This window comes from Protopterus annectens, chromosome 7.part1, assembly GCF_019279795.1.
Source record: "Protopterus annectens isolate FY-2018-M chromosome 7.part1, PAN1.0, whole genome shotgun sequence".
NCBI lineage: Eukaryota > Metazoa > Chordata > Ceratodontiformes > Protopteridae > Protopterus > Protopterus annectens.
Window position 1 is genome coordinate 183,324,086 of NC_056740.1, and position 15,529 is coordinate 183,339,614.

Consider the following 15,529-nt stretch of genomic DNA (forward strand, 5'->3'; position numbering starts at 1 on the left):
AACTTCAATGTTCTATTTAGAGGGAAAAACAAGTGTAGAGGAGTTCAGTATTGATAGGGAGAAGAGAAAAGAAATAAAACATTAAAGGTGAAAGGTGAGAAGGGGTTAGAGGGTATGGCAGGGCTTAGTAAGCACTAAGTAGATGTTGAGAAAAAGGAAGTACAGGTGGAAGGAAAGGTAAAGCAGGCTTACAATCAGAGGGGATCAAGTGGAGTCTTTACAGGGGCAGGACCATGATTTTTGCAGGCAGTCCTTTAGGGCAATTTTGAAATTGGGTAAGTTTTGGAGAGATCTGATGGGGAGAGGGAGGTTATTCCAAGCAGTGGAGACTGCATGACTATATAGACTTTTACCTATGGTTTTATTAGGTTTGGAGATTTGGAGTAGGTGTTGGTCAAAGCTGCGAAGTTTGCGGTTAGGGACATAAGGGGAGACAAGTGTAATTAATTAGGGACAAGCTTGGGGGTGTAGCAGGATAGATTGTGTTATATGAAGCTGAGGTAGAAGGAGGTGGTTGTGGAACTCTGGCCAATTAAGTTTTTGTAGAGAGAGGCAGTGGTGTGAGCGATAGGGGAGATTTGTGGCAAATCTGGCAAAGCTGTCTGTGTCTGGTCAGGTACATACCAAAGAGGACAATATACTCTACGATATGTCTGAATACAGTGGTACGATAACGTCTCTGGACCTAAATGCCATGCCCTTACTTATAAATTGAGCAACACAGAAGGATTTTTTTATACCTTGGACACATGTTAGTCGAACGCTAGGTTACTATCTGCATGAATTCCCAGATCCCTGACTAGTGAACATTTTCAGGGGTGTTTTATTGATGATGCAGTTACCTGGGTAAGCTGACTTCCCAAAAGGTACTATAATGCATTTCTTGGCAATTAATTTTAAGCTATTGCTTTGGCACCAAACATTTATCTGTTTTAGACCTTCATGAAGGGTGCTTTCATCTTGGAGGGATTTAATGACTGCACCCAATTTGCAATTATCTGCAAACCTGGTCAGCTAGAGGCCTTTGATATTGGCTTTGACCTCCAAAAAAGTAGATGCCAAAGAGGAATAGGCCCAGCACTGAGCCCTGAAGGACTCCACTGATGACTGGCTTCTTTGTGGAGGTGGCCTCACCGATCCTAACCTCTTGGCCCTAACCACGGGGCAGCTAGCTAGCATGTTATAAAGTTGTTTAAGCCTAGATCTGTAAGTTTGTTCACAATGCCCAAGTGGGGTATTTGATCACATGCTTTAGCTAGATCTAGGTATGCGGTATGCACCATTTTCCCCTTATCCATTGCCTTTGTGACCTTTTCAAAGAAGTCGACCATGTTCAGTAAGCATGCTGTCTTTGTCAAAGCCAAGCTAGGATGGATCCAGTGTCTGGAGTTCTTTTATGTCCTTGTTGATAATTTCCACGATAATTCTTTCCATGGCTTTGCAAATAAGACTAGTCACACTAGTGGGTCTGTAGTTTCCAGGATCTATTGAAGGTCCTCCCTTATGCAGGAGGATGACCAATGCAGTCCTTCATTCTTATGGCACAAAGTCTGTTTTAAGACTACATTAAATAGTGACTTCAGGGATCATAATAAGATGTATTTCAGACTGTTCAAGAGGCATTCTTGGACATTACTTTGGTCAACTGAGGTTGGGTCTTTGGCTTTAGCAAGCACATCCAGTACATGCTCCCTAGTTATAGTTGAAGGGGTTATCCTTGAGGGTATTTCTTAGACGATGGTTTGGGGTGATAGGAGATAAAGTTGGAACTGAATGGATTGTATGAAGGTTTGTTTTATAGGCTTTTGAACTGAGTAGTATGACTCTTAGATATCTATTTCATGGTGGGTGCTGCCTGTGTTGTGTGTTTGTGAGGTTGCTGAGGGTACTTATTTCCTAGGTTACTTTTAGAAGGCCTTTATGGTTTAAGTAGATTACTTATAGGTGTTTGGTCTGAACTATATGTGATTTGTTTAGTGTGATATTGTGATTTACTTATAACCTGCATGTTATTTGTAATGGCTTCATGTGAGTACATTGCTTCCAATAACATTCTATAACTATATTTCTCACACACCATGTCTGCTGGTTAAGTAGTAGGTGGTTGTCAGTAAGCATGAAGCAATTTTTACATTGGTACATTGTCTCAGGATACCCATTTCAACCAAGCTGGCCACAAAATTGTTGGAAAGGGCAGCTGTTTGCTCTGCATACATGCACAATGCCAAGAGACAAGTGTATGATGTGACTTCTTGGTCTATGCAGGTGAATAACGTCATCAGGTATCACTATATAAGAGGGCTGCTTACTTCACAGGCATGTACAATATTAACATGCACGACTATGTAGAACTTTATCCAAGCTCTTTCCTACTATATGTGTTCCTTCATGTATAGAGTGTCAGATACCTTTGATATCTGTTGTTCTAGCTTAAAGTTACACTGGACCATAGTAGTTTTTTTTTTTTGCAAATAGCCCTAGCATACTTTCTCCTCCCTGTAAAACCTAGTAAAGACTTCCCAGTGTACATCCACATCCCCCCCCCACACCCCATTAGGGAAACCACCATAAAAAATTCTCCAAAGCCAACTTCACGCTTCTTAAGACAGAAATGGCAAACTTCACAACAGATGGACAATAGAGGTACGACTGCTGAATCCTACACAAATGCACTTTATAAGCACTTACACGAGTGTATGGATTGTGCTATCCCTAACAGAACCAAGATGCTATCCTCCAAAAAAAGGAAGCCAATCTGGAGGTCCCCTGACATAAACAAACTCTACAACAGAAGAAAGAAACTGTTGCAAAAAAGAGTAAAATCCCATGACTGGAAGAACTCCCTGGTCAGCCTCAGTAAGAAGCTGAGATCCCTCATAAAATCCTTCAAAGCTAGTTATGAAAACAAAATCGCCACTGATTCTAAAGACAACCACAAAGCATTCTGTAGCTATATCAAGAATCTCAATGGCAACACTCAGATCTGCTCTGAGTTACAGCACAATGGCATAAAATATACAGAACCAACTGATATTGCCAACATCCTGGCAGATAGGTTCAGTGCTAACTTTACCCCCCCTCACCCCCTAAAGGACCCATCTCTATAGCAGAAGAATGCAAAGTTCCTGTAATCACGGCTGCACAGGTAAAACTACACTCTCCAAAGCCAAGAACACAGCATCCATGGGACCTGACAATATCCCAGGCTGCGTTCTACATGAACTACAGAATGAACTGGCACCCCACCTAAGCACCATGTTCAATCATAGCCTCCCCTCAGGCTTTGTGCCCACTGAATGGCACACAGCGACGGTTATCCCACTCCACAAATAGGGGGAGCCACCATGGACCCCAGGAACTATTGACCCATTAGCCTAACAAGCCTGGTCTGCAAGGCCATGGAACGTATCATCATGGAACTTATAAACAAAGACATTGGTAATCTCCAAACTCTGGCCCCCACTCAGTACGGGTTTGTAAAAGGCAGATCATGCCTCCTAAACCTGATTGACTTCTTTGAAGCAGTCACCAAAGCTGTAGACGAGGGTAAGGTGGTTCACACAGCCTATCTAGATCTCGCAAGGGCTTTTGATACCATCTCCCACTCTTGAATTATAGATAAACTCACTAAACTAGGTATAAATCCCTATGTCACAAGATGGGTTGCCAACTGGCTCACTGACAGAACCCACACTGTGAAAGTAGCAGACTCCAAATCCAACTTCAGACCAGTGACAAGTGGAGTACCACAGGGTTCAGTCCTGGGTCCTCTCCTGTTTGGTATCTACTTTTCTGAAGAACAGGCTAACACAGAAGGTCCTTGGCTAATGAAGTTCATGATGACTGCAAACTAGGAGCCATAATTGAAACTCCTAATGATGTGGACATCCTACAAAAGGGCCTCACTGAGAGAGATGCCTGGTGTCAAAGCCATGGCCTCAAGCTCAATGCCAAAAAGTGCATTGTCATCGCCTTTGGTAAAAACTCTGTACCCATGAGCTACCACATAGGTGGTATTCTACTTAACACCGAAAGTGTGATAAGAGAACTTGGGACTCAGGTGGACAGTAGTCTCTCCTTTGATAATCACATCGCCACAGTAGTCAGGAAGTCCTTCTACATGGCACACCTCATCACAAAAGGTTTCTCATCCAGGAAAAAAGAGGTCATTGTTCCCCTCTACTCATCACTCATTAGACCCATTATAGAGTACAATGCCCCTTTTGGTATGTATCTCACAAGACATCTACAACAACTAGAAAGGCTGCAGAAATACCTCACAAAGAGGATTACTGGCCTCAAACAGATGCCCTACACAGACCGTCTCAAAAAACTCCAGCTTTACTCTGTCGCATATCGCCTACTCAGGGGTGATCTCTGCCTAACATACAAAGCTATGCCAAACCCAGAGCTGTTGGACATACCCCACTTAAAGAAATCCCAATCCCTCCGAGCTACATGCTTTAGGGACCTAAACCTTGTCACCACAATAAACAAAACATGCTGGAGGGATATATTCTTATCCCAGAGACTTCCCATAATCTGGAACAAACTACCTAACTATATCAAACAAAGCTCCTCATTAGCACTCTTCAAGAAAAATTGTGATGATTGGATGGGAAATAGGAAATTCACCCTGGGGATCACCTCTGTGGCTCTGCTCAACAGGAGCACAGGAAAATAATTTTCTTGGGTGGCGAAAGCCAGGATATCTTTTTGGCTAGGCTTGTATAGGCCCTAGGGCCAATAGCCTAGTACCTACTTATGAACCTATGAACCTATATAATTTTCAACAATCAGTCTCCACTAGAAACAACTCTTCAAATAACTTGTTATCTCCATAGGCCATCAGCTTAACTTCATCTGCTACATTGAGTTAACCAACTCTAAAATCAACTCCTAGTGCTTTTAGGCCATGGAAATATCCCTTTCTTTCTCATAAAAGTAAACATGCCACTGGCAAAATAACTTGAATATTCATTTCCACTCATAGTCTTAGCCTCCAAGACCAATCTCAACTCATTGCAATCCACAACCAACAACATCTGCAGATTCATCTTTACTGGCCCCTAAGTCAGAACATTACTGTAAGGTGGTCACTAAAACTCCCTGGCTCTCATTCTGTCATATAATAAGTTTCAGTTAGGCTCTCTGCTTTTCAAACTAATTAATCCCAAGTCCCTCCCTTTCTTTGCCAGCAGTCTGTCTCTGACAGTTCCAACTACCACCTTAGATCCCTAACCCCAAACACAAGCATCCTCTGAGTCCCAAAAACCAAACACCTCTATGCCAACTACAGTTTTTCCATTCTCCTGCCCCATCCCATTTATCTTAAAGAAAATTCTTCCTACAAAACCTTTAGAAACAGCTTCAAACAATCCCTATTCAAACATAGCACTTGTATAGCTACAGTGCTGACACAATCACTTGATTCATTGTACCTACCACTATTAATCTCACTGTATACCTCCTCACTTTAAGCAAGCACCACGTTCCCAACTTTTCAACTTACTTACATAAATAGCTATTAAAAACAAAGAAGAAAATAAAAAAAACACAAATCTTCATTCATAAAAACTTATTCTAGTGCTGTCTAGACAAAAGCCCTCCAGGGACGATAAAAATCAGCACAAATAAACACCAAATATGTACAAAAAAGGAGAGGGAAATAATGTTATTGTCAATTAGCATTAAAAAAAAGCATTCCAGTTACAAGCATAAGTTAATCCAAATGGAATTGTAATGTTTATTGGTGAAAATTTGTATTGTTTTCTTTTCAAGTTACTAGTATACACATTACATAACGCTTTTTACTGCTGTCTTTTCCATCTTCACCTCTCCATTATTACTACACTAATCCTACTGACTCTTCTTTTCCATTTCTTTTACCCTCATTCTTTACTGTGTTCAAAAATCACTGAAAAACATGCAACAGTACCCTGCTGTCATTTATTTTAACTTCAAATAATGCATTAGGATTTGTGTTTCTACTGCTTCAATATATTTTTACTATTCGACACAATTTTTCACAACAAACGTCTACTTCAAATGTCTTCACTAGGTCTCTCTCAGCCCACCCTTCTGTTGTCCAAAAGCTACCTGTCTAATAGGTATCAGTCAGTAAAATGGCACTCAACACTCTCTGCTTACGTCCCAGTCACCACTGGTGTACCACAAGGCTCTATCCTTGGGCCCCTTCTCTTTAACGTTTTCACCAACACCCTCTGTACATCCACACAACAGGCCACCCTAATACAATACACAAATGATTCCACTATCATTTGCACATCTGACAACATGGCACACCTCCAAAAAATTACTCTGGAAGCTTTAACAGCCACTGAAACATGGCTTTGTAACTCATAACTCTTGTTCAACCCAAAAAAGACCAAACTACTACCCCCCCCCTCAAATTCCTCTCTCATGAAAAAAAAAAATGTAAAGTCCTCTCACTTAATAATACAACCATTGAAGTCACTTCTCATAGCAAATTATTAGAGGTAATATTGGATGATAATCTTACATTTGACCTGCATGTACAAAATTGCATAAGAAAACTTATCAAAAACTAGGAATGCTTTACAGAGCCAAAAACTTTCTGACCAACACAACTAAAATTACAGTTGCCACTACTTACCTCCTCCCCACACTTCTTTATGGAGCTCCCATCCTCACTAACTTCCAGGCTTCAAAAAAATTAAAACTTGAACAACAGTATAAGAAAGTTGCTAAATTTGCAGCAAATACCTCTTTCAAAACCCAGCAATGTATAACACTACAATGCCTAAATTGGTTAGAAGTGCCTCATCAACTAACATATACACAGCATCTTACCACCTATAAAATTATCCAGCATCTATCTGCCTGTCCAGCACTAAAAAACATTCTATGCAACTATCCTAGTCGGTCATTAGGATCCAGTAACCAAAAACTGCTGTGTGTCTAGAAACCTATTAAATCTGCTGGGCATTGTGGGTATTCATACAAGGTTGCTAAGGCCTGGAACTCCTTATCTTTATCCACTAGGTCAATACCCTCCCTCCCATCTTTCAAAACCACTCTGAAAGACTTTCTACCTGAAATCTGTCTCTGTTCTTGCTCAACACCAGGATAAAATATCTCCTTAAATGTGAGCAAGTACCTTTTCTTTCCTTATAGCTCCTTACTCTCCATTCTTCACTTACTTCCTTACTGCTATCACATTCTCTTCCCTGACTTTCTCTGTAAATATACCATGAGCCTGTTTTTCCCCTCACTTCATTTTGCAATTCCTGTTTGTATTACACTAACTTACTTCTAATTTCTCTACAAACTAAAATTTCTCTAAATATTAAATGATTGCCATATAACTTGCATCGATTCTTCACCAATGTTTTTATATTATGTCTAATTTGTTATAATTTAAATGCAAACGTTTTGGTTTTATTTTTAAAGATTGTAAAATTATTCTTCTTAAAATGCTTTGTAATAATTTGTAGCTTTTCTCTTCTCCCCGGGCCTCTGCTGAAAATAGGCTTCTACCCAGCCAGACTTTCATGGTAATCAAATGTCATTAAATAAATCAATATGTTTTCATTCAATTTTCTCATGTTATTTTTCTCATTTTTATTTTTTATACCTGGGCTGAGCCTGGAAATGGTCCATTCTGACCAGTATTCTACTGAAGTTAAAAAACTAAATAAAATACAATAATATCTTTATAATTTACACAACACACTGTGTTTTTACTATCCTAACCACTGTACATATTCATGGAAAACATATTGTAATACATCCCTAACATGTTTTTCAGAACAGACCTAGCATGACTGTTTTCTTCTTTTATACTTTACTAGTCCATTCCAGGAATTGCTCCTATTCATAGCAACACAGCCTGCCATTTCTGTAGGAATATATGTGAATGACTATGTTTTCTGAAAAAAAAAAAAAAAACTGAAAATATTTGACAAACATGTTGATGTGATGTTTACGGATGAACTCCAGTCTGTCTGTGTGAAATGCAGTGATCAGTATCACAGCAGAGAGATGGGCATTGGGGTAAAACTAAATGAATGGAAAGAGGAAAGGAGTACCACAACATTTGGGGTAATGGGCTGTGTGAAGTAGATGCTTGGAGTGGTGTAAAAGCGTTATTTAAAAAAATAGTTAAGGGGTATAAATGTCAGGCGGTGGGGACTAGTTGGTATCAGCAGTATTAAAAATGTTATTTAGCACTGCATACAAACTCTGTAGCATAGGACATCTGGGCATTAGAAATATATTACAAGCGTTGTGTGGAGAAATGTGCAAAACAGGGATAGCACCTACGGATTTAATCCAAAAGAAAACTGTTGAACTCTACAGGCAACATCTCATTGCTTTTTTTTATTTTATTTTTACTGCAGTAAATTATAGAAATGATGATCATATTGCTCACAGAGGAATTTACTTTAGTAATGTGCGAAATGTGGGTTCCATTCTAGAGCATTTCGATAGTCATTAATCTGTCCTTTGAATGGCTGGCTGTAGTGTCATAATCAGACTGCTGATGCAAAAAGGTGATTAATTATTTTGTTACATACACAGTTTAGAGATTACCAAGGGATTAGCATTATACGGGATTATGTAGAGGATATACAATGACATGACTTTAGAAGAAGTATTTGTTTGTTTTTCATTCCATGGGGATGGGGTGGAAATTCTGTCCTGGGACAAGTGTAAGTTAAAAGTATATAGCTGATCAGTCTGTCACTATGTACTTAATTCTCTGGTCATTACTGTGTCAATAGCCCTAGTTAATGAGATCTAAATAACCTGTAAAGCAAAGCAAGGCAAAACTACATCATACAAACATAAAGTGCAATGATAATCCATAGAAATTGGCAGAAACTGAGAAAAGTGCATTATTTAAACACTTTTTTAAACTGCCATCAAATGCCTTCTGTCTTGTTTTAATTAGCAGATAATTAGGCTAATGAATTTTTAAGAATCTTCTTGTCTAGATGAAAGTAGAAGACCTTATTTGAAATATATGCATGGCCTTTTACAAAGTAACTCCAACAAAACCTAGTAGTCATTCTCAGATATCTTGCCCACTTGCAAGCAGTGACATGCTACCTATATGCAAGCCTAATAAAAGCATTATATTTTCTGTCTGCGAAACACTATTCTTACATTTAAGCCATTTTAGTTACTTCAGAAAGTTTACTACTTCTGTTTTGTGTTGGGGGACCACTGCAGTGAAAACGAAAAACAAAGGTAAAATATATTCTTCACTGAGAAACATTTATTTCACTGACTAATAGATGGTTCTAAGCCCGGACAAGTTCACTACAGTACAGTCCATTTATATGCTTTCACTACTTCATAGCCAGCTTTTCCTCTTTATAATACAGTACTTTTTCTTTAGTGGTTTTTAAGACTAAGCATATTTCTCTTTGCTTTTGCAGTACCCAGAGATGCTGTTTGCTTCTTTTTCCAAGAATTCTGTTTTTACCACTGTGGTGGTCACTTAACTCTTCTTCATTAGATGCTATTTGGGTTATTCAATGCATGAAAGAAATAAAAATAGCATAAAATAAAGCAGAACAAAAACTAACATCAGATAATATAAATCAGCAACTTGAGATTAGCATATACATTTTAGCTTATATTTGATATGTTCTTATACACATGAAATGAATAATGCAAGTGGTGTAACTAGAAATGCCATTCTACAACAGATATTAAACAGTGTGTGTGTGTGTGTGTGTGTGTGTGTGTGTGTGTGTGTGTGTGTGTGTGTGTGTGTATATGTATATATATATATATATATATATATATGTGTGTGTGTGTGTGTGTGTGTGTGTGTACATATATATATATATATATATATATATATATATATATATATATATATATATATATATCAAACAGGCAAAATGTTGACATCTGTTTGGTCGGTGAAAACAAGATGGTCCATATATGCAGCAGAGCAGCAGTTTGTGGATAGGGGACTATTCCCTATCTGTAAAGACTGAGTAATCTTGTAGTTATATAGAATTAAGAGAGCATGTGCAGGAAACTTTCCTCCTTGCAAAAATACTTGCTGTTGGTTTAACCCGCTCTGGGGTAATCCTCAGGACATGTGCACAATGTGTTGATGTTGTGTTTCAGCATTAGTATGTCAATATTCTTAACATTAACATTGTGCCTGTTGCATGGAAAATAACAGATCTATATCTATAATTTGTATCTATTTCTATATCTAAAATATATATATATATATATATATATAAAAACACACACACATGCGTGCACGTGCACATACACACACACACACACACACACACACACACACACACACACACACACACACACACACACACACACACACACACACACACACACACACACACACACACACACACCACACCAATTTTCTTCATCTCAAACAGAAAGGCATGAATACCTTGAAATGGTATATGCAGATGTGAAGAGAAATGGGTAATATAGTACACCTTTGTGATCTATTCTCCACTCAAAATTAATTTACTTCTTGTCATAGCACTAATAAAGCATTTGCATCGACCCATTGCAGAGCACAGTGATCATAACAATGATGGGCAATAAATTAAAAAGAAAATGAAGATGTTATGTAGCTGGAGAAAGTTTAAAAAGGAAGGCATTACACTTTTGCATGTACAGAAGATGAAATGCTGGAGTTACCTGGACCATCCAAAGAGGGGTGGAGCAGCACAGGCCAGGGTCATGATCCATGTGAAAACAATGCCCATGATGGCATGGTTCTCTCCAAATCTGAAATTACTCATGGGCTTGCAGACTACTATGTATCGTTCAATGGCCAAGACAACCAAAGACCACAAGCCAAGGATACCTACAAAAACAAGTTAGTATGAAGACAAACCAAAAAAAAAAAAAGGAAAAGAAAGAAAAAGATTAATACTCAAGACAAACTGAGATGCTTTTGCCCACATATTTTTTTAACTAATGCTTTATTTTTATGCTAGAAAATTAAAGTGAAAACGTTGCCACAAAATTGCTAAATGTCCTACTACAGAGCTGAAAGCAGCATATAAAATATATAGTATTAAGTAACTGAGCACAAGAGTGGATGGAATGGAATGCACAGATACCTTCATGTTACAGAATTACTTAAATGTATATGTAAGTTAAAACACAGTTATTATCTGCCTGATTGTAGAATTCTGGAAAATATTCTTCCTAGCTGGAGCATTTATTGCACTGTCAGCACTAATTACAACAATTCAAATTATGAAAGATTTTTCTTATCATTAAAATATCTCCTGTCATCTTACTGCATGTTGTTGCCTATTTTGTTTAAACACAAAAACTGTTTTGAAAAATCCAGTAATTTACATCTTTGCTCCATGTTTTATTCCTACTGTTATCCCTTTCCTCAAGCATCTTCTGCATGCAGTAAACAGTCAGATTACATTTGGCATACATCTCATCTTAACATTAGTGGGGAAACTAGCATTCAAAACTAGCTTAAGAATATTGTTTGAAGCAGGAAAAGTATAATCATTTAAAAACTTTGCAGATAATAATATGTATCTGGTATGGCAATAAGGGGATAGTTAACAGAAACTAAGAAATTGACATAGGTATTGAAAGAAGAGGATACTTACAGAAACTTAGAAAGTAACAGCAGGTTAAATCTACGGTTTGTCATGTATATACAGAGTTTCAAAATGTCACTGGAGAAAGACCCCTGGTTCCTGTACCTGACATTTCAGCACATCAGACCTGGCTGTGTGTTGCAGATTTTGTTCTTTATGTATTGACTGTGCAGGACTCAGAGAAAAGGAATAATGTTAGCTCTATGCTTGTTTTCTGCAATTTCCCATTCCTCTGAGTTTTTGTGACCTCAGACATGTGTGTGTGTGTGTGTGTGTGTGTGTGTGTGTGTGTGTGTGTGTGTGTGTGTGTGTGTGTGTGTATCTATATCTATATCTATCTATATATATATATATATATTTATGGAGAGAGAGAGAGACAGAGAGGGATCAGGGACTTTGAGGGCTTGTACCACAAGACAAAATGTTTAGGAGTGTTGTACAATTTGTTGACTTTCACTACTTTGAACTATGATTTATTTTTTTGTAATTTTAGATGTTGTGATGGTAATTACGTGTCAGTGAAAAGATGAAATCACTCGTTGTGGACTCTTACAGCAGACTACAAAGATGTATATGCAGTAGTTTCAGCTGAGTAGTAACTATTTTTCCTTTGGGATCAAACTTTAAAATATTCTGCAGATGAAAAGTGCCATACCATGATGTGAAATATTTCTATTTTCATGCGTTAAAACAAGATGAGCTGTATTTTCCTTCTTTTTATCAAATAAATGTTTTACTAGAGAAATATTACAAGCAACAGGGAATGGTATTTAATCACCTAAAAGTGTATATTTTGCAAAATCTGTTTATAACTCAATAGCATGAGGTATGTGAATGTATAGAATTATCAAACTGCACATGAAAGTGTTTAAAATATAACCTTTTACAAATATACATGTCGACCACCAAACAATCACAATCATAACACCAGCCTTTAAATATCATAGGAAAGGGTCAGAAAAAGCAGTTCATGTTTCAGAATAGAGAGTATGTACTTGCTAGACCCTCATATAAGGATTCTTTGTATAAGCTTAGTAAAGTATTGAATAAGGTTTAATCTTTTAAACATGTCTATGAAAAAATCAGTACATCTCAGAACAACAGAGAATATGATAGTAAAAATCCTGAATTAATGATGAAACCACAAAGACTACATAAATTTATATAAACCTAATCCCATCAAAAACTAAAGAAAATATTGTACATAGACAAATAAATGAGAAAATGTATCAGCTTGAAAACATAAATAAACAAACAGTATTTTTGCAGGCTCCTCTTATTGCCTGATGTCCGTTTACTTAAATACTACCTTTACAGTCAAATATCTGTAAATAAAGGTTGAATACTGGAGCAAAGACAAAATATTTCCACATCCAGCAGTAGCATTTCGCTAGTAATAACAGGTAACTCAAACAACATCTACAGGGTAATAAACTACAGAACCGCACAGGTTCTCCTGCTTGTTACACTCCACACCCTTCAAGTCTATGCAGATCAAGAACTTCAAGCATGCAATAAAGGGAAAATAAAGGCAAAAAAACAACATTCACTTACAGTGGATGCCACTGTTTCAGGATTTCAGGACATAGAAATGAAACAACTGGAACTCAACAAGCCCACTTGCTATAGTACAGTATTTCAGCGATGATCATTAAATCATAAAATGAATTTTAAACCTGTCCTGCCAGACGTTCATCATACTTGTCAACATTTAATAAATGATTTATTGTCATTTCATAATGTCAAATGCCTAACTCATCATAATGGAGATAGCCTTTGTGGAATGACAGTGAACTTTTATAGTACATCATTTATTTACTAAAGAACTATCATGAAATTATGCAGTTTAAGAAACAGTTATTCGTTACAACCAGCACATATGTCTCAACAAGCACCATAACATTTTGCATGCATTTTAATCAGAAAAGGCAATTTCAGCTGCAAGAAACTGTTACTATACTAAGAGAAACCTTTCTGACAACTGCACGAAATAAAAAAATAGAATTATGTATACAGAATATAATTTAAGCACACTGTCTCATATAAAATATTTTAAATAAAGCAATTAGACTTCACTCTCAGGATTTATGTACAATCACAAATAGAGGTCTACTAAGATTGATTAACATGAGTCCACCATATCTGATATTCTAAGAAGTATATCCCACTAGAGTAAGGTGTTATATCAGTGATTTACATGAAGCCATTTCAAAGGCTGTGACAATTTAAAAAAGCAAAGAAGAAATAAGCAAAATGAGTATGTCTGTTTAAAAACAACAAGAAATTTGCACATATAGCTCAAAATAATGCAGGATGCACATTTTTTATTTAATTCAGTCATTTTGTTGATATAGATGATAACATTCAAGGTATGTTCTTATGCTTACCACCAAATGTTGCAAAGAAACCTTCAATGTTGCAGCCAGTGACTCCGAAGACAAAGTAGCCATTCATTGAGGTATACATTGTAGTGGTAAAACCCCCAAACACCATGAAAAGACCACCTATAGCTAAGTTCAGCAGAATATAGTTCAGGGGCGTTCGGAGTTTCTTATGCTGAATAGTAACATACAGGGTCATGAAGTTGATGGGGAAACCCACAAGAATCAGGAAAAACATGTAAGCTGCCAAAGCAGAATACTTCCATGGTTCAGCTAAGTAGTACTGTGGGTACTCAAAGGGGCTTCTTACTACCCCAGTTTTATTGGACATGGGGATATAGAAATTAGGTCCCTCTGTTCCATTCATAGTTGGAGTTCTTTAGATGTTCAATTCTAATACAACTGCCTCTGAAATAACAGGTGCAGGCCTGTTTCTTTATCTTGAACAGAGGCTTGCTACAATTTAAATGGGGGCATACAGCTTCCACTCTCCTTATAAATGAACCCCTTGGATTACATTTGGCATTGGTGTCAGCACAAAAAGATTTAGGCCACTGTTAAGCATAATAATCTAGCCAAGGCTGCAAGCATTAATTGGCTTCCCTTAAAGTTATTAAGCATACACCTGCTGTACGCTTACAAAGGGTTTAATGAAGGGTGTTTCAACAGTGGCTAACCAGTAACTTTAGCATGTGTTTATGTAGCATCTTAAAAAGAAGATAAGATGCATTTTTAATATTTATGTCTGGAAAAGACTACTATCATAGACATTTTTTACCCTTGTGATAATGCTGATGATTTATAGCATGTTGCTTTTGCTGTGGGAACTTCATTCCTCATATAGGTTTTACTGCTGAACTCTGGAAAGTACTTATTTGCTTGTTTGCTGCTGCTGTTCCCAAAGCTTTCTCACCCTGCAAAGACATGGAACTATTAAAAGTTAAATTAAAACATTTTAATTTTGTTTACCTGTGAGCAATTGACTGTTACTATTAATATGTTACTGGATACACATTGCATACTAATTTGTTTCTAGAAACATTTGAGCTGTGGGCTGCATTTTGTTTCAAATTATATATATGTGTGTGTGTGTGTGTGTGTGTGTGTGTGTGTGTGTGTGTGTGTGTGTGTGTGTGTGTGTGTGTATATATATATATATATATATATATATATATATATATGGATTCACTTTAGAAACTCGAAATGCTGAAATATCGAATTTCAGTATTTCAAACCCATAAAGTCGAATCTTCAAAACATAGAAAACTCAGAAGCGCAAAATTCAAAATCTCGCACACCAGAGATTTTGAATTTTGCGCTACTACTGCACATACAAACACCATCCTCCCCACACACAAACACAAGCTCTCTACTATATAAAAGCAGGGGGGCAAGCCCCCTTGTAATCCCCATGTGGGGGGCTGTGCCCCCCCCCCTATTTTTATTTATTTATTTTATTTTATTTATTTATTTATTTACAGTTTGATGACCGGAGAGGTCCACTGGGCTCAAAGAGCCTAATTTTCA

General features: G+C 37.3%; 1 protein-coding gene across 1 annotated transcript in view; it reads right to left on the reverse strand.

The window, feature by feature from the left end:
- RHO (rhodopsin) overlaps positions 1–14,369 on the reverse strand; it is a 106,622-nt gene extending 92,253 nt beyond the window's left edge. Inside the window, exons 1-2 of the mRNA XM_044078452.1 lie at positions 14,009–14,369; positions 10,687–10,855 (exon numbers count right to left, since the gene is read on the reverse strand). Coding sequence (XP_043934387.1) covers positions 10,687–10,855; positions 14,009–14,369 — 530 coding nt within the window. The remainder of the gene's footprint in view (positions 1–10,686; positions 10,856–14,008) is intronic.
- Between the last annotated feature and the right edge of the window lie 1,160 nt (positions 14,370–15,529).